The sequence below is a fragment of the Balaenoptera borealis genome (assembly GCF_965194805.1).
Source record: "Balaenoptera borealis genome assembly, chromosome: 1".
NCBI lineage: Eukaryota > Metazoa > Chordata > Mammalia > Artiodactyla > Balaenopteridae > Balaenoptera > Balaenoptera borealis.
This window is the reverse complement of record NC_138860.1, coordinates 165,801,300-165,820,164: the sequence shown is the minus strand read 5'-3', so window position 1 is coordinate 165,820,164 and position 18,865 is coordinate 165,801,300. Positions and strand designations below refer to the sequence as shown.

Below are 18,865 nucleotides of genomic sequence, written 5' to 3'. Positions count from 1 at the left end.
TGATAAGTCTAGTAACTGTCTGTCTCCGTACAAAGTTATTACAATATTATTGGCCATATTCCTTATGCTGTATGTTACCTCCTTGTGCCTTATCTTATAACTGGAAGTCTGTTCCTCTTAATCCCCTTCACTTATTTTGCCCATCCCCCACCCCTCTTCCCTCTGGCAACCACCAATTTGTTCTCTGTAGCTGTGAGTCTGTTTCTGTTTTGTTTGTTCATTTGTTTTTATTTTTTATATTCTACATATAGGTGAAATCATACGGTATTTTTCTTTTTCTCACTGACTTATTTCACTTAGCATAACACCCTCTATGTTGTCACAAATGGCAAGATTTCATTCTTTTTTATAGCTGAGTGAATCCATTCTGTTGATGGACACTTGCATGTTTTGGCTATTATCAGTAATGCTGCAATGGACATGGGGTGCATACATATCTTTTTGAATTAGTGTTTTTGTTTTCTTTGGGTAAAAAATACCCAGAAGTAGAATTGCTGGATCATATGGTAGTTCTATGTTTAATTTTTGAGGAAACTCCATACTGTTTTTCACAATGGCTGCACCAGTTTACATTCCCCCCAACAGTGCATGAGTGTTCCGCTTTTTACGCATCGTCGCCAACACTTGCTATCTCTTGTCCCTTTCATGGTAGTCATTCTGACAGGTGTGAGGCGATATCTCATTGTGGTTTGACTTGCATTTCCCTGATGATTAGTGATGTGGAGCATCTTTCCGTGTGTCTGTTGGCAATCTGTATGTCCCTTTTGGGAAAATGGCTATTCAGATCCTCTGCCCGTTTTTTAATTGCATTTTTTGTTTGTTTGTTTTTTGGATATTGAGTTCTCTGAGTTCTTTATACATTTTGGATATTAACCCCTTTCCAGATAAATAATTTGCAACTGTCCTCTCCCATTCAGTAGGTTGCCTTTTCATTTTGTTAAGGGTTTCCTTTGCTATGCAAAATCTTTTTAGTTTGATGTGGTCCCATTTGTTTATTTTTGCTTTGGTTGTCTTTACCTGAGGAGACAGATCCAAAAAAATATTACTAAAACTGATGTCAAAGTTTCCTGCCTGTGTTTTCTTCTAGGACTTTTATGGTTTCAGTTCTTAACGTTTAAGTCTGTAATCCATTTTGAGTTTAATTTTGTATATGATGTGAAAAAAGTGGTCCAGTTTCATTCTTTTCCATGTAGCTGTCCAGTTTTCTCAACTCCATTTACTGAAGAGTCTGTCCTTTCCCCATTGTATATTCTTGCTTCCTTTGTCATATGTTAATTGGCCATATAAGCATGGGTTTATGTCTGGGCTAGCTATTCTGTTCCATTGATCTCTGTGTTTGTTTTTGTGCCACTGTCATACTGTTTTGATTACTATGGCTTTGTGATATGCAGTTGATCCTTAAACAATACGTAGGTTGGACCACCAACCCTACTCACAGTCCAAAATCCGCATATAATTTTACAGTCAGCCCTCCTTATCCACAGTTTCACATCTGCAGATTCAAACAGCCATGATTGTATAGTACTGTAGTATCTAATTATTGAAAAAAATCCATGTATAAGTGGATCCACGTTGTTCAAACGTGTGTTGTTTAAGGGTCAACTGTAGTTTGAAGTCAGAGTGTGTGAACCTCCAGCTTTGTTCTTCTTACTCAAGATAGCTTTCGCTATTTGGGGTCTTTTGTGGTTCCATATAAATTTTAGGAGTGTCTGCTCTATTTTTGTGAAAAATGCCACTGGTATTTTGATAGCATTGCATTGAATCTGTAAGTTATTTTGGGATGGACATTTTAACACTATTAATTCTTTCAATCCATGAGCATGGTGTATCTTTTCATTTATTTGTGTTGTCTTTGATTTCTTTCATCAGTGTCTTACAGTTTTTAGAGTACAGGTCTTTCACCTCTTTGGTTAAATTTATTCCTAGGTATTTTATTATTTTTGATGCAATTGTAAATGGGATTGTTTTCTTAATTTCTCTTTCTGATAGATCGTCATGAGTGTATAGAAATGCAAAAGATTTCTGATATTTTGTATCCTGTAAAATGTATTTACTGAATTTATTTATTCTGATAGTTTTTTGGTAATGTCTTTAGAATATTCTGTATACAGTATCATGTCATCTGCAGATGGTGGTGGTTTTACTTCTTCCTTTCCAGTTTGGATTTTTAAAATTTCCTCTTCTTATCTGATTGCCATGTCTAGGACTTCTAATACTATGTTGAATGAAAGTGGCAAGAGTGGGCATCCTTGTCTTATTCCTAATCTTAGAGGAAATAGTTTCAGCTTTTCACCATTGAGTATGATGTTAGCTGTGAGTTTGTCATACATGGTATTTATTATGTTGTGGTATATTCCCTCTGTAGCCACTTTGTTGAGAGTTTTTATCAGAAATGGATGTTGAATTTTTTCAAAAGCTTTTTCTGCATCTATTGAGATGATCTTGTGCTTTGTATCCTTCATTTTGTTAATGTGGTGTATCATGTTGATTTGTGAATATTGATCCATCCTTGCATCCCTGGGATAAATCCCACTTGCTCATGGTATACGATCCTTTTAATGTATTGTTGAATTCAGTTTGCTGATATCTTGTTGAGGATTTTTGCATTTGTGTTTATCAGCGATATTGGCCTGTAATTTTATTTCTTTGGTGTCTTTGTCTGGTTTTGGTATCATGCTGGCCTTGTAGAATGAGTTTGGAACAGTTCCTTTCTCTTCTATGTTTTGGAATAGCTTGAGACAGATAGGTATTAACTCTTCTTTAAATGTTTGATAGAACTCATCTGTAAAGCCATCTGGTTCCAGACTTTTGTTTGTTGGGAGTTTTATGATTACTGATTCAGTTTCATTATTGGTAATTGGTCTGTTCATGTTTTCTATTTCTTGCCTGATTTAGTCTTGAAAGATAGTATGTTTCTAGGAATTTATCCATTTCCTCTAGGTTGTCCAATCTGTTGGCGTATAGTTGTTCATCGTAATCTCTTATGATCTGTTGTATTTCTGTGGTGTCAATTGTAACTTCTGTTTCATTTTTCATTTTATTTATTTGGGCCCTCTCTTTTTTTTTTCTTGATGAATCTGGCTAAAGGTTTGTCAATTATGTTCATCTTTTCAAAGGACAGGCTCTTTTCTATTGTTTTTTTTTTTTTTTTTAGTCTCTGTTTCATTTATTTTCATTTTGATCTTTATCATTTCCTTCCTTCTGCTAATTTCAGGTTTTGGTTGTTCTTTTTCTAGTTCCTTTAGGTGTAAGGTTAGATTATTTGAGATTTTTCTTGTTTCCTAAGGTAGACCTATATTGCTATAAATATCTCTCTTAGAACTGTTTTTGCTGCATCCCATAGATTTTGTCTCAAAGTATTTTTTGATTTCCTCTTTGATTTCTTCAGTGTTCCATTGGTTGTTTAGTAGTGTGTTATTTAGACTCCACATATTTGTTTTTGCCAGTGTTTTTCTTTTAGTTGATTTCTAGTCTGGTACCGTTGTGGTTAGGAAAGGTGCTTAATGTGATTTCAGTTTTTTGAAAACTTATTGAGATTTGTTTTGTAGCCTAACGTGATCTATCCTGGAGAATGTTCCATGTGTACTTGAAAAGAATGTTATGCTATTTTGGGGTGGAATGTACTATTTATTAAGTCCATCTGGTCAGATGTGTCATTTAAGGCCTATGTTTCCATATTTATTTTGTGTTTGGATGCTCTGTTCATTGATGTAAGTGGAGTGTTAAAGTCCCCTACTGTTAGTGTGTTACTGTCACTTTCTCCTTTTTTGTCTCTTAATATTTGCTTTATATATTTAGGTGCTCCTGTGTAGGATGCATACATATATACAAGTGTTTCTTCTTATTGTTGGATTGATCCCTTTATCATTATGCAGTGTCCTTCTTTGTCTCTTTGTTTTAAAGTCTGTTTCATCTGATATGAGTATTGCCACCCCAGCTGTCTTTTCATTTCCATTTGCATGGAATATCTTTTTCTATCCCCTTGCTTTCAGTGTGTGTGTTTTCTTTAGATCTGAAGTGAGTCTCTGGTAGGCAGCATATATATGGATCTTATTTTGGTATCCAGTCAGCCACCCTGTGTCTTTAGATTGCAGCATTTAGTCTATTTACATGTAAAGTAATTACTGATAGGTATGTACTTATTACCATTTTGTTCATTGTTTTCTGGTTGGTTGTATTGTTCTTGTCTGTTTCTTTTTCTCTTGCTCTCTTCCCTTGCGATTTGATGGCTTTTTAGTGTTATGTTTGTATTCTTTTTTCTTTTTTGTGTGTATGTCTGTTATTGGGTTTTGGTTTGTGGTTATCATAAGGCTGTTGTATAACAACTTATGTCTATAGCAGTCTATTTTAAGTTGATGGTTGCTTAAGTTTGAGTGCATTCTAAAAGTACTACATTTTTACTCCCCCCCTCACCTTTTATGTTTTTGACATACTTTACTTTTTAAAAATTTTGTATATTCACTACGTTTTTAATCTTCATACTAGGTACATAGGTGGTTGATTCACTACCTTTACTATATGTTTGCCTTTACATTGAGATTTTGTTTCTTCCATAATTTTCGTATTTCTAGTTATGGCCTTTTCTTATGTTTAAAGAAGTCCCTTGAACGTTTATTGTAAGGTCAGTTTAGTAATGATAAACACTTTTAGTTTCTGCTTCTCTGGGAAACTTTATTTCTCCTTTAATTCTGAATGATAATCTTGGCAGAGTATTCTTGGTTGTAAGTTTTTTCCTTTCAGCATTTTGAACATCTCATGCCATTCCCTTCTGGCCTGTAAAGTTTCTGCTGAAAAGCCAGCTGATGGTCTTATGCGGGCTCCCCTATATGTAACTAGTTGTTTTTCTCTTGCTGCTTTAAATATTCTCTCTCTATCTTTAACTTTTGACATTTTAATTATAATGTGTCTTGGTGTGGGTTTCTTTGGGTTCATCTTGTTTGGGACTCTCTGTTTCCTGAAATTGGATGACTTCTCCAGGTTAGTCAAGTTTTCATCCATTTTTTCTTCAAATAAGTTTTCTGTTTCTTTTTCTCTCTTCCTTCTGGAGTCCTTATAATGCAAATGTTAGTATGCTTGATGTTGTCCCCAGAGGTAAGCTATCCTCAGGTTTTTTTTCCTTTTGCTGTTCCAGTGGGGTGATTTCTACCACTCTTTCTTCCAGGTTACTGATCCATTCTTCTGCTTCATCTAATCTGCTATTGATTCCCTCTAGTGGATTTTTCATTTCAGTCATTGTATTCTTTATCTCTGATTGGTTCTTTTTTATTTTCTTTATCTCTTCGTTGAGGGTCTCACAGTGGTCCTCAATTCTTCTCCTGAATTCGGTTAGTATCTTTATGACCATTATTTTGAACTCTTTATCTGGTAGATTGTCTATCTTTGTTTTGTTTAGTTCTTTTTTTGTTTTTTTGTTTTTTTTAAGGTTTTTGTCTTGTTCTTTCCTTTGGAACAATTCCTTTGTCTCCTCAGTTTTCCTAGCTCTCTGTGTTTGTTTCTATGTACTAGATAGATCAGCTACATCTCCCATTCTTAAAAGCATGGCTTTATGTAAAAGGTATCCTATGAGGCCCAGTAGCACAAGGCTGCATGCACCCTCCTGTTGTGGCTGGGCCGTGATGGCTGCGGGTGTGCTAGTGTGCAGCGCTGACCCCTGACACAGCTGGCTGTAATGCCCAGCTGTGACTCTTGCAGGTACTCTGGTGTGCGGGGCCATCTCCTAGGGTGGGAGCTGCTTTTGGAGGGGCTCCAGTACCAGCTGAGGGAGTCTGCTGGGAGTGGCAGGATGGTGGGATGCTTTGGGCTCTAGTGCTTGCTGAAGCCACCTGCTGAGTATGATAGCGTAGGGAGTTGCTTTGGAGGAGTGCCAACTGGGGTGGATCTACAGGTGAACCTGGGGTGAGATGCGGAGAGTCATAAATGGTGCCCACCAGCACTGTACCAGCTTGGTGTAGAAGGTGAACAAAAAATCCTGGTGTTGCCCAGTGGCTACATAACCAGAGAAAATTACAAAAGATCCCTGACTCTCCTGCACACAACCTAAAATCAGTCAATGAATCTCCTTTATGTATGACCCAGGTATTTTTCAAACCACTGCCTCTGCAATGGGACTTGGAGCAAGAGAGTTTTTGCATGTGCCCTTTAGGGTGGAGTTTCAGTTCTCTGGACATAAGTCCCACTGGTTTTCAAAGCCAGTTGTTATGGGGGTTTGTCTTTCTGGTGATAGTCCCCCCGAGCCTGGGGAGCTCAGTGTCGGGTTTGGACCCTTTGCTCCTCAGGAGGACCTCTACAGTTGTGATCTCCTCCCTGCTTGTGGATCCCTGCGCCAGAGATATGGGTCCTGGCCAGATATCATCTCCACCCCTCCTACCCATCTTAATGAGGATTTTCTTTTCATCCTTAGTTGTGGAAAATCTTTTCTGCCAGTCTTCAGGTCTGTCTCGGGGATAGTTCCTCTATGTGTAATTGTAATTTTGGTGTGTTCATGGAAGGAGATGAGCCCAGGATCTTCCTACTCTGCCATCTTGTCCCCCTCTTGTAAGATTGCTGTTTGAAGTCTTATTAGTATTCAAATAGACACATTACAGAAGAGTAATTGGAAATTCTAGACATGGAAGAGTGTAGCTTTAACGTTTAAATGCTTTTCTTTATTGTCAGGGCCAAGTTAAAGGCTCAACTCAAAATTAGAGGAATCACTTGCTTTGGTATGCTTCTGTTGTTTTTTTTTTTTCTTGCTACACTGCATGGCTTGTAGGATCTTAGTTCCCAGACCAGGGATCGAACCTGTGCCCCCTGCAGTGGAAGCACAGAGTCTTAACCATTGGACCGCCAGGGAAGTCCTGTTTTATTGGCTTTTAAATTAGAAATTCTGATTTAATTGGTCTATAGCCCAGATAATCTGCATTTTAAAACTTCACAGGGAATTTAAATATACAGCCAAGGTTGGGAATCACTGATTTAGAGGCAACAGATAGGTCAATTCCTAGTTAAAAGGAACTTGCTTAACTTTTAAATCTACTGTTTCTGAAACTTTTTTTTTTGACCAGAGTGCTCCGTCTTAGTTAACGTTGTCAAAATATGAAGGAACTTAAACCTGACCTAGAGTATACTGCTTTCATACACAGTAGAATAATATCAGCAGTGACTGTTTTATTAGAAGGTTTATGGTCTTGCATTCCAAAAACAGCCTATTAAGTAATAGTTTGTTTTTAATGTTTAAAAAATTAATGTTGTTATTATGGAACTAGAAATTACATTTATTAATTTTGAAGAAAATTGTAAGTTCTAAAATTCCCCAAATCAAGCCGTTACTTCCTTGGGAAAAGAGTGAAGTATATGTTTTCAGTGTGAGAATTTTAAATTACTGAAACTAAAATCTGTAAAGAATAATTGTGATGTGATGTTCATCGTTGTGTTAACTTTTTTCTCAGTTGCTCCTTTACTTTAGAAAATACTAAGATTATCTTGCTTTTTCACCATGTGTCCATGTCCTCTTTCCTTTACCGTGTTTATATATAGCCCACTTTATGCTCTTAATTGATACTAATTCAGGGAGGCAGAGGCAAGGAGGCAACATTTCCCTGTTTTCTGATTAGGTGCTTTACCAGATTGGTAATAAATTTAGCTTCTTTTTCTGAATGAGCAGCTAGCAAATTATTTAGGTAGTCTCTAAATGGAAAACTGGATGACTTTTGTTTAAGTCATAACTAATACAGGAAGCTGGGGAAAGTTCTGGATCAGTTGTTAAAAGTATCTATCAGAAAAAAAAGAAGAAAACCTTTTTCCTCAGGTTTTCAGATCCACCTACTACTCTCTTGAAAATTGAATGGAGAAAGTGGGAAAGAAACAGCCTACCTTCCATGTCTTCAGCCTGGCTTCTTTCTTTTTTTTTTTTTTTTTAAGATTTTTTTTTTTTTGATGTGGACTTTTTTTTTTTTGATGTGGACCATTTTTAAAGTCTTTATTGAATTTGTTACAATATTGCTTCTGTTTTATGTTTTGGTTGGGTTTTTGGCCACAAAGCATGTGGGATCTTAGCTCCTCGACCAGGGATCAAACCCACACCACCTGCATTGGAATGCGCAGAGTCTTAACCACTGGACTGCCGGGGAAGTCTCACCTTGGCCTCTTTCTGATAACCCTTTGCCTCTGCAAAATTCTGTTGGTGAAAAAGGGTTTGCTCTTTCCTTATCAAATGGTCAACTTACTGAGAATTTCTTATCCCAACAAAGATTTCATTTCTCATAATACTATGCAAATGAAAGAAACTTAAACAAATGCCCAGTGGACACGGGTGCCCCACAGGAGAAATATTTTCAGAGAAAGAGATCAACTTCTGTCTTGATCTCTACTGTAGAAGAACATATGGAACCCTTTTTTCTCTTTATTTTGCTGTGGCTTAACAACCCTATGCCTAATAAAATCTCTTAAAGTCAGGCTCAGAATTGAGACGTACTCTCAAGCATCAATGCTTTTTGTCATGCTGCCTCCAGTTTGGTGAGTAGGGAAACATAAATTTTACAGGACAGGGACTTTGTTTGATTAACCCAGCACTAATCTGGTGCCTCCATAGGTCCTCAATAAATGTTGAACGAGTGAGTAAGTGAAAGGAAGGGAGAGGGAGTGACTAGAAGCAAAGCTCATTGGGTGTCTTAAGACTTGAAGAAAGACTTTTCTAATACTTTGATAATAATTTCCTGTCTCAAGATAAACTAACTGTTGGCAAGAGGAAACGAAGCGAAGATGATGAGGTTCCAGTAGGTGTGGAGATGGCAGAAAATACTGACAACCCTCTAAGATGCCCAGTCCGACTTTATGAGTTTTACCTGTCCAAATGGTAAGTGATTTTCCTCTGAACTAGATATAACATGCTGCAAAAAATAGTTAAAATACTATAGATTTCAGAAATGTAGCTGGTCTGTAACTCTAAACAAGGATTTACTTATAATTTTATTTTTTCCCTATTCTCATATCTGCCTGGATTTTGAACCAAGAAACAAATTGCTTTACCTTGGTAATTTTTTTTCCCAAAAATCTCTTGAAAAGCAAGAATCACTGCCATTGTTTGATCTTTACAACTGTTGCTCAACTTTATGTGATATCTAAACTGCTGTGAATTTATTATTTATATAGAAAAGAAGGGGAAAAGTTGTAGTACTAACTCTATATAAATAGGAAAACAATTTATTTTTAAAGAATTGATATTTTTTGAGTGGTGTTTTTCTTACAGAAACTTTATGACTTTAAAGAGTTGTAAGATCCACACTAAAGCATTTTTTTCTCAAAGAAATATAATCACTGGGTTTGTTCTTTGATAATGTGTATTGAGTGCTCTTGGGATTCATTCCAGGATATTGGGCACTGAGGATATGTGGTTCTCAGCCATAGTGTCACATGTGAGTTGAATTTTTTGTTACTCCTGGTAATGTTTTAAGTACTAAAGTTTGAAAGATTTACACTTTGTCATCTATTAACATTATACTCACTTTCAATCCAGTGTGATTCTTGAGTGTGGGAGAAAAAATACAGAGTTACAGGTTGCTCCTGGAGCATAAATGCCTATAAACTTATTTATCTCTGTGGGTACATTGTTTATTAGTCACAGTATGGAAAAGTTGAGAGCCATTATATTTAAAGAGTAGTTACATATTTCCTGTACTCTCTGATCCCAATTTTCTTTCTTTTTCTTTTTTTTTTCTGTGGATAGTTCTGAAAGTGTGAAGCAGAGGAATGATGTGTTTTACCTTCAACCTGAGCGCTCCTGTGTTCCAAATAGCCCCATGTGGTACTCCACGTTTCCAATAGACCCTGGGACCCTGGACACCATGTTAACACGTATTCTCATGGTGAGGGAGGTACATGAAGAACTTGCCAAAGCCAAATCAGAAGACTCTGATGTTGAATTATCAGATTAAAGTGGAAGTGGGGTTCCTATTTTCATACATGTTGGTATGCACCAAACTGTGAATGCATCCAGCTTTGGAAAACGATCTATAAGTCCAAGTCCTCTTGACTTGATTATAAGATAATGGAAAACAGACGACTCGTGAACCACAGTGTGGATGTACAAATGAAAATTGAAGGAAAGAATATGAACTGAGAAATGTTGTTCTTTGGCAGTGATATAGTTCTTAGACATCTTCAGAATGACTAACCAATTTCTCTGAGTGGTGCATAATCTTATTTTGTTTGGGAATAACAAATTGTGGAATATTTTTAAGGAAAATTGTTGTATAAAACTCTACCATAGTAACCTTAGACCTTAGAGAGGTAGCTTTGGAGTGAAACCTTGGCTGCAGTAGGCTACTTGGGCAAGCGCTATGTAAAAGTCAGGGGAGATATCAGTACAGAGCTAAGAGTGGCATCAGATGAGGACAGTGGGACCCAGACTTGAAGACCCAATAAAAATACTCAACTTTTTTTAAAAGGTAGAGAGTGAAGTGGTCTTGATTTTGATTTTCACTGCCAAGCCAATTCTGTGAAGGATAGAAGCCTCTGGTGCTTTTGCCATGGGGTCCCTCAAATCAGGGAAAAAGGCCTTCACTGATGTTCATGCAGTAATGTGTCCCTTTCACTTTCTGGGTCTAGCCTTCTCAGCTGTGGGTCTGGATGTGGGTAAATTAAGTTCAAGGGGCTGAAACTCTGCAAAATGATTACGCACACAGAAAATCTGTGGAGCCCATTAGATCCCAAGTGTCTTGAAATGTTTGTAGAAAACCCACTAAAATGCCCACTTCTCTGGGTGTCAGCCTTTATTGCTGCTGTCTCACAGCATGAGCTGTGGTACACAGAAATGGGGGTTCTCCTTTTGTTTTCATTTTATCCCCAAATGGCAGCTTTTCTCCCATTGTTTTTATCTTCCTGTTTCCCAGATAATTCCTATTATTTTGTCTTTTGCACCAGTTTCTGGAGGCCCTTGTCATTTCAAAAAGAAGAGTCTCTCTCCTTACTCTGGCAAGCCTGTGGGTGATTCCACAAAGACACAGTGTTACTTAGCTATCAGGATTACGGTAGAAGAGGTCCTAGTATATTCCTATATAAAGCATTTGGAAGATGAGCTTGTTGCCCTAAGAAACTTGAAAATAGGATTTTGGGGTTAGGATACAAAGACACGGACTGTCTTTCATATCCACAAGCAGATCTTCTTATAGCATTATTCCAGACTAGCTGTTTTAGTAGTTCTATGAGGATTGCAAGTCCTGGGTGTGTTTGGCATATGGATCCTTCTTCTTCATCTCCATTCTGTTTCTTCCCCACAAAATTTTGAATCAAAGCGTTTATGATATTGGCCAATCACAGAATTTCGTTAGCTGAGGTTAATTTGACCCTTTAATAGAAATGAGAGAAGTCTAAAAAGCCTCTTAGAAACTTTAACCTTGAAAGATTTTACAATATGTCCCATTTTTCAGATGGGGGTGACAGGTTGTTTTTGTTTTTTTGGGTTTTTTTTCAATAAATAAACTCTTAACTACAATAAAAAGTTAAAAGTAGGCCTTTTGACATTGTGTACTTACGGTTCTGTCCCTCTGCCTGTAACAAATTTTGTTTTTGTTACCAAGAACTATGTGAAAGAAGTAAATCTGCCCCAGTTCTGTATGATTAATTCCATCTGTGTTTGTCATTTCTGACTGGAAAACTTACTTCCAGACCTTGTTTGATATGGAGGAAAAACAGTTGGATTGTCTGATAAGTCTGCCAATAAACTATCCAGAAACATCAGGTGTAATAGTCCCCACTATACAAATTTTATGGTTTATATAAACACTAATATTTCCCCTTCTGTAGAAAGACAAATATATGGCATAGTAGATAAACTATTATAAAACACCAGAGAGAAAAAAAAATTCTGTATCTTTTAATTGAGAACAGCCAATATCCAGGTAAATGGCTGTACCAGGATGTCAACTGCATGTTAGTCCACAGAGTTGTCCAGATCCTGAATTAATTCGTAAAAGAAAATATTAATTATTGGTCATTCCTCATAAGCATAGCCATTGATATGTGTGTCTGGTTATTTGCTTTTTAAAATTTTATTAAAATTATGTTAAATTACATTTTTCCCCCCCAGGGGAGAAAAAATACCAAACAAGAGAAAACATTAAATTATCCATTCTGTTCTTTTTTTGTTTTTTTAAACACTTGGGTTTTCACCTTGCAGAAACCACAGAAATATTCCCTTAGAATAAAACAGTATATTTGTATTTGATGGGTGAATTATTACTTTTTGTTATGTCTTGAAAGAATTTAAAATATTTTTTCCTGTTTGACCCTATTGGTATGACCCAACAGATGGCATATTACAAAGAAAGAGAGCATTTTTCAGAAAATAAGTTGTTTGATTTTTACTCAGTCCAGAAAACATACTGTTTCACTGCAAAATCTTTTCAAATTTTTTTTCCCATCAAAGACTTGTTCTGATTTTTAATCTATTAACTATATTCAAAGCCCTGAAAGCTAGAAGTATCATGTATATATTTCATTTCAGGCAGACTTTTTTTTTTTTGAGATTCACAAAGCTTGCCTCGTTCAACTTGAATCATTTTGAAATCATGAAATTAGAATAAAGAATATATCCATTCTTAAGTATAAATACACATTTAATTTGGGAATGTGAGACTAAGTGGCATTTTCCTTAGACTCTAGAGCTATATTGGTATTGTGCAAATATACCTTCAAATTCCACATAGATTGTTTCTATCTACCTGCCCTGTGGCATTCCTAATTTTGTATAGTAGGACTTTTGCAAAAATGAAATTCTGTAAATGAATCCCAGTTTTTCTAGTAAATTCAAATTTTAATTTTCCATGCAAATAGAAAAGTTCCCTATGGTTCTGAGTTGAAATTTTAGGAAAGAATTAAGCAATAATACCCCCAACTCCTCTTGTCTGTCATCATCATAATTTATTATCATCATTGAAAAACTAATAATTGGGAGGCATTGTTACAGAGTGGGGAGATCAGAAGCTTCGGAGCCTAGTCTTTCTACTTACTGTTTGTATAGCTTTAGGTAAGTTACCTAACCTCTCTGTGCTTCAGTTTTCTCATGAAGTGAGAATAATAACTATTTATAACTTGTCCCTGGCACATGGTAGGTTTTCAAATGTCATCTATTTTTTACTATAACATATGCAAATTCTAGGCATATAGTAAAATTTTAAATAAGTGCTAATTCCCCCACTACAGCCTGAATTTTCACTAAGTTGAGTGCTTCAGATTGTGCAAAACATAATACCCAACATCATCAGTTCTATATATTTGAATCAAATATTTAGAAAAACTAAATACTATATACACTAAATCATAAGTTCTTCACTCATGTGTTTATATGCATATGAATTGTAATCAACATTACAAAAATCCATTGATACACTTCACTGCATTGAAGAAGGTAAGAAGTAATACATGGTATATCAATGGATACAAGAAGAGCATGTGATATAGTTTATCTTTTTTTTTTCATTGGAGAAACTCTTAATCTGTGAAATTTCTTTTACTTGGTAATGGTTATGTACCATCACATAGGAAGAAGACAGCTGTACAGTATACATCTTCATTCTTCTTCCTCATTACAGAGCCCCCATCCCCTCACATTCTGAACCGCCGTAGCTTCCTGGTAAGAGACTGTATTTTCCAGGCTGTCTTGCAACTAGGTGTAAACAAGTGACTAGGTTTTGACCAGTGGGATGGAAGCAGAAATAGATAACAACCAGGCCACATCCTTAAAAGGAAAGAGCCCACCCTCCTCTTCTAATTTCCTCTTTCCCATGCACCAGAATGTAAACATAGTCAGTGGTCATGGCAAACCAGTTTTGTCTATGTGGGAAAGGGCAACATATCTTAAGCACATTAACCTCATGGGGCAGCCACTTATCTCCTGAACTGCCTACTACCTCAGACCTTCACATAAAAAAGAAAGAAACCTTCCATCTTACTGAAGCCATTGTTATTTGGCCTCTACTAAAGTAGCCAAACCAGTATCCTAACTAATAGACCTACTATGCCCAGTATCATGCTTCTGCTTAATGTAGAACTGGAAGTTCTGATCCAGACTATAAGGAAAGAAAAAGAAACAGCTTTCCAATATTGGCAAGTGAGAAGTAAAACTCATTGTATTTGTCATTATTTTCAGATGTTCAGGAACATCTATAAAAAACCAAGAGAGAATTCCCTGGCAGTCCAGTGGTTAGGACTCCATGCTTTCATTGCTGTGGGCCCAGGCTCAATCCCTGGTCAGGGAACTTAAGATCCCACAAGCCATGCCACGAGGCCAAAAATAAAAAGCCAAAAGAAACAACATACCATTAAACATAAGTTTAAGGCTGCTAACTATAAAATAAGTTTATAAAAACTTCAGGCATTTTCCCACAAGAGCAATAGCCAATTAGATAATGTAATTAAAAGGAAAAGATACTATTCACAGTAGCTATGCAAGCTATAAAGTATTTAGTGATTAATCATATCTGTCAATAAAGAATGACAAACAGATGACAAGCTCAGAGAAGATACTTGTGTAAAACCACTAAAGGATTTATGCCTCGAATATACAAAAAACTGCTGAATTGTAAAGAAAACTGAACAAAGAATGATAGTTCATAGATGAGGAACCCAAAAAGGTAACAAATATATGATCATGGGATTTTATATATATATATTTTTTAACAGATTATTTTTTACATTTATGTATTTATCTATTTTTGGCTGTGTTGGGTCTTCGTTTCTGTGCGAGGGCTTTCCCCAGCTGTGGCAAGCAGGGGCCACTCCTCATCGCGGTGTGCGGGCCTCTCACTGTCACAGCCTCTCTTGTTGCCAAGCACAGGCTCCAGACGCGCAGGCTCAGCAGCTGTGGTTCACGGGCTTAGTTGCTTCGCGGCATGCGGGATCCTCCCAGACCAGGGCTCGAACCCGCGTCCCCTGCATTGGCAGGCAGATTCCCAACCACCACGCCACCAGGGAAGCCCAATCATGGGATTTTATAAAAGAGCTGTCACTTTACATCCTTAAGACCGGCCAAAATTAGAAAAATGGATAATGCCAAGTGGTGATGGTGATGTAGGGACAAAAAAAACCCTTACATATTGCAAGAATAAGTGTAGAACTGCGTATATCCATTCTGTAGAGCAATCTTAAGCATCGAGTTAAAGAAGGTTGATAGTTTTTACTAAGAAATTTCCCCTTTCCTCTCATTAAATAAATGATTAATGTTATTAAGTGGTCTTTTGTGTGTGTGTGTCCATGTAATTTTTATCCTTATTCATTTGCCAAACTACCTTGATGGATTTTTCTAATATTGAACCATCCCTGCATTCCTTGATAAAATAATTAATGGTGATTTTTAAATATATATATATATACTATTGGATTAGATATATAATTTTTATCAAGTTAAGGATATTACCTTCCATTCCTAGTTTGCCATCAGTTTTTCTTTAAATTATAAATGTGTTAAACTTACCAAATGCTTTTTTTTTTTGGATTTTTCTATATAGTCATCTTACTTTTCTGTCTTTGTTAATGTTGTGAAGCACATTGAATGGTTCTTGCATCCCTTGGATACACCTTTTTAATATATATATACTGTTAGATTTGGCTTGGTAATATCTTACTTAGTTTTTGTTTTGTTTTTACATCTATAATCAAAAGTGAAAAATTTTCTTCCCTTGAACTGTCATCTGATTTTGGAATCATTGTTAGAAAAAGAAGTAGGCAAATTTTATTCTTTTTCCATTTTGTGGAACAATTTACATAAAACTTATATTACTGAAAGTGTAGTCAAACTATAAAACTTTTAATTCAGTTTATTTTTCAAAATTCCTCTAAGGGCATGTCTTTGCCATTTTGGTTTATGTAATGTTCATTGGTCTATTCAAGTTTTTGATGTCAATTTGGATTTTTTATGTTTCTCTATAATTTTCTCAGTTTCATCTGTATGTTCAGGTTTATTAGCATATGGTTCATAATTCCTTCTTCCATTCTATATTTTTTGTTCTTCTGTTTTGTTTGCATTTTCTTTTTCCTGATCAGTCTTTTTTCTTTTTCTTTTTTTCTTCCTTCTTTCTTTTAAAATTTTTATTGGAGTGTAGTTGATTTACAATGTTCTGTTTCTGCTGTATAGCAAAGTGAATCAGTTAAACATATACATATATCCACTCTTTTTTAGATTCTTTCCCATATAGGTCATCACAGAGTATTGAGTAGAGTTCCCTGTACTATATGGTAGGTCCTTATTATCTATTTTATATATAGTAGTGTGTATATGTCAATCCCAATCTCCCAATTTATCCCTCCCCGCCTTCCCCCCCTGGTAACCATAAGATTGTTTTCTACATCTGTGGCTCTCTGTTTTGTAAATAAGTTCATTTGTACCATTTTTTAAGATTTCATAGATAAGCGATATCATACGGTATTTGTCTTTGTCTGACTTATTTCACTCAGTATAACAATCTCCAGGTCCATCCATGTTGCTGCAGATGGCATTATTTCATTCTTTTTTATGGCTGAGTAACATTCTATCGTGTATATGTACCACATCTTCTTTATCCATTCGTCTGTCGGTGGTCATCTAGGTTGCTTTTGTGTCCTGGCTATTGTAAATAGTGCTGTAGTGAACATTGGGGTGCATGTATCTTTTTGAATTACAGTTTTCTCTAGGTATATGCCCAGGAGTGGGATTGCTGGATCATATGTTAGCTCTATTTTTAGTTTTTTAAGGAACCTCCATACTTTTCTCCATAGTGGCTGTACCAATTTACATCCCCACCAACAGTGTAAAAGGGTTCCCTTTTCTTCACACCCTCTCCAGCATTTATCGTTTGTACATTATTTTATGATGCCCATTCTGACCAGTGTGAGGTGATACCTCATTGTAGTTTTGATTTGCATTTCTCTAATAATTAGTGATGTTGAGCATCTTTTCATTTGCTTTTTAACCATCTGTATGTCTTCTTTGGAGAAATGTCTGTTTAGGTCTTCTGCCCATTTTTGGATTGGGTTGTTTGTCTTTTTGTTATTGAGCTGCATGGGCTCTTTGTATACTTTGGAGATTAATCCCTTGTCAGTAGCTTTATGGCAAATGTTTTCTCCCGTTCTATGGGTTGTCTTTTTGTCTTGTTTATGGTTTCCTCTGCCCTGCAAAAGCTTCTACATTTCATTACACCCCATTTGTTTATTTTTGTTTTTATTTTCATTACTTTAGGAGGTGGATCAAAAAAGATCTTGCTTTGATTTATGTCAGAGAGTGTTCTGCCTATGTTTTCCTCTAAGAGTTTTATAGTGTCTGGCCTTACATTTAGGTCTTTGACCCATTTTGTGTTTATTTCAGTGTATGGTGTTAGGGAATATTCTAATTTCATTCTTTTACATGTAGCTGTTCAGTTTTCCCAGCACCACTTATTGAAGAGGCTGTCTTTTCTCCATTGTATATCCTTGCCTCCTTTGTCATGGATTAGTTGACCATAGGTATGTGGGTTTATCTCTGGACTTTCTATCCTGTTCCACTGATCTATATTTCTGATTTTGTGCCGGTATCATACTATTTTGATTACTGTAGCTTTGTAGTATAGTCTGAAGTCAGGGAGCCTGATTCCTCCAGCTCTGTTTCTCAAAATTGCTTTGGCTGTTCGGGGTCTTCTGTGTTTCCATACAAATTGTAAAAGTTTTTGTTCTAATTCTATGAAAAATGCTATTGGTAATTTGATAGGGATTGCACTGAATCTGTAGATTGCTTTGTGTATTATAGTCATTTTGATAATATTCTTCCAATCCAAGAACATGGTATATCGCTCCATCTGTTTGTGTCATCTTTGATTTCTTTCATCAGTGTTTTAGAGTTTTCTGAGTATAGGTGTTTTGCCTCCTGAGGTAGGTTTATTCCTAGGTATTTTAATCTTTTTGTTGCGATGGTAAATAGGATTGTTTCCTTAATTTCTCTTTCTTATCTTTTGTCATTAGTATATAGGAATGCAAGAGATTTCTGTGCATTAATTTTGTATCCTGCAACTTTGCCAAATTCATTGATGAGCTCCAGTAGTTTTCTGGTGGCATCTTTAGGATTTTCTATGTACCGTATCATGTCATCTGCAAACAGTGACAGTTTTACTTTTTCTTTTCCAATTTGTATTCCTTTTATTTCTTTTTCTTCTCTGATTGCCATGGCTAGGACTTCCAAAACTATGTTGAAGAAGAGTGGTGAGAGGGGACATCCTTGTATTGTTCCTGATCCTAGAGGAAATGTTTTCAGTTTTTCACCATTGATAATGGTTTGTCATATATGGCCTTTATTATGTTGAGGTAGGTTCCCTCTATGCCCACTTTCTAGAGAATTTTTTCGTAAATCCGTGTTGAATTTTATCAAAAGCTTTTTCTGCATCTATTGAGACGATCATATGGTTTTTATTTTTTAATTTGTTAACATGGTGTATCAAATTGATTGATTTGCCTATATTGAAGAATCCTTGCATTCCTGGGATAAATCCCACTTGATCAGGGTGTATGATCTTTTCATGTGTTGTTGGATTCGTCTTGCTTGTATTTTGTTGAGTATTTTTGCGTTTATGTTCATCAGTTATATTGGCCTGTAACTTTCTTTTTTGTGGTATCTGTGTGGTTTTGGTATCCGGGTGATGGTGGCCTCATAGAATGAGCTTGGGAGTGTTTCTTCCTCTGCAATTTTTTGAAGAGTTTCAGAAGGATAGGTGTTAACTCTTCTCTACATGTTTGATAGAATTCGCCTGTGAAGCCATCTGGTCCTGGACTTTGGTTTGTTGGAAGTTTTTAAAATTACAGTTTCAATTTCAGTACTCGTTATGGGTCTGTTCATGTTTTCTATTTCTTCCTGGTTCAGTCTTGGAAGATTGTACCTTTCTAAGAATTT

The 18,865-nt window shown here is 36.1% G+C and overlaps 1 protein-coding gene and 1 long non-coding RNA gene across 13 annotated transcripts in view; one reads left to right on the top strand and one right to left on the bottom strand.

Moving 5' to 3' along the window:
• ZMYM4 (zinc finger MYM-type containing 4) overlaps positions 1-11,715 on the top strand; it is a gene marked incomplete at its 5' end in the record, with an annotated part of 178,656 nt that extends 166,941 nt beyond the window's left edge. For all 12 annotated transcript variants that reach the window (XM_082362552.1, XM_082362553.1, XM_082362560.1 and 9 more), the window contains 2 exons: positions 8,704-8,833; positions 9,704-11,715. In XM_082362552.1, coding sequence (XP_082218678.1) covers positions 8,704-8,833; positions 9,704-9,911 — 338 coding nt within the window. In that variant the 3' untranslated portion in view covers positions 9,912-11,715. The remainder of the gene's footprint in view (positions 1-8,703; positions 8,834-9,703) is intronic.
• Positions 1-18,865, bottom strand: part of LOC309614902 — a 166,989-nt gene that overhangs the window by 133,605 nt on the left and 14,519 nt on the right. The window lies entirely within an intron of this gene.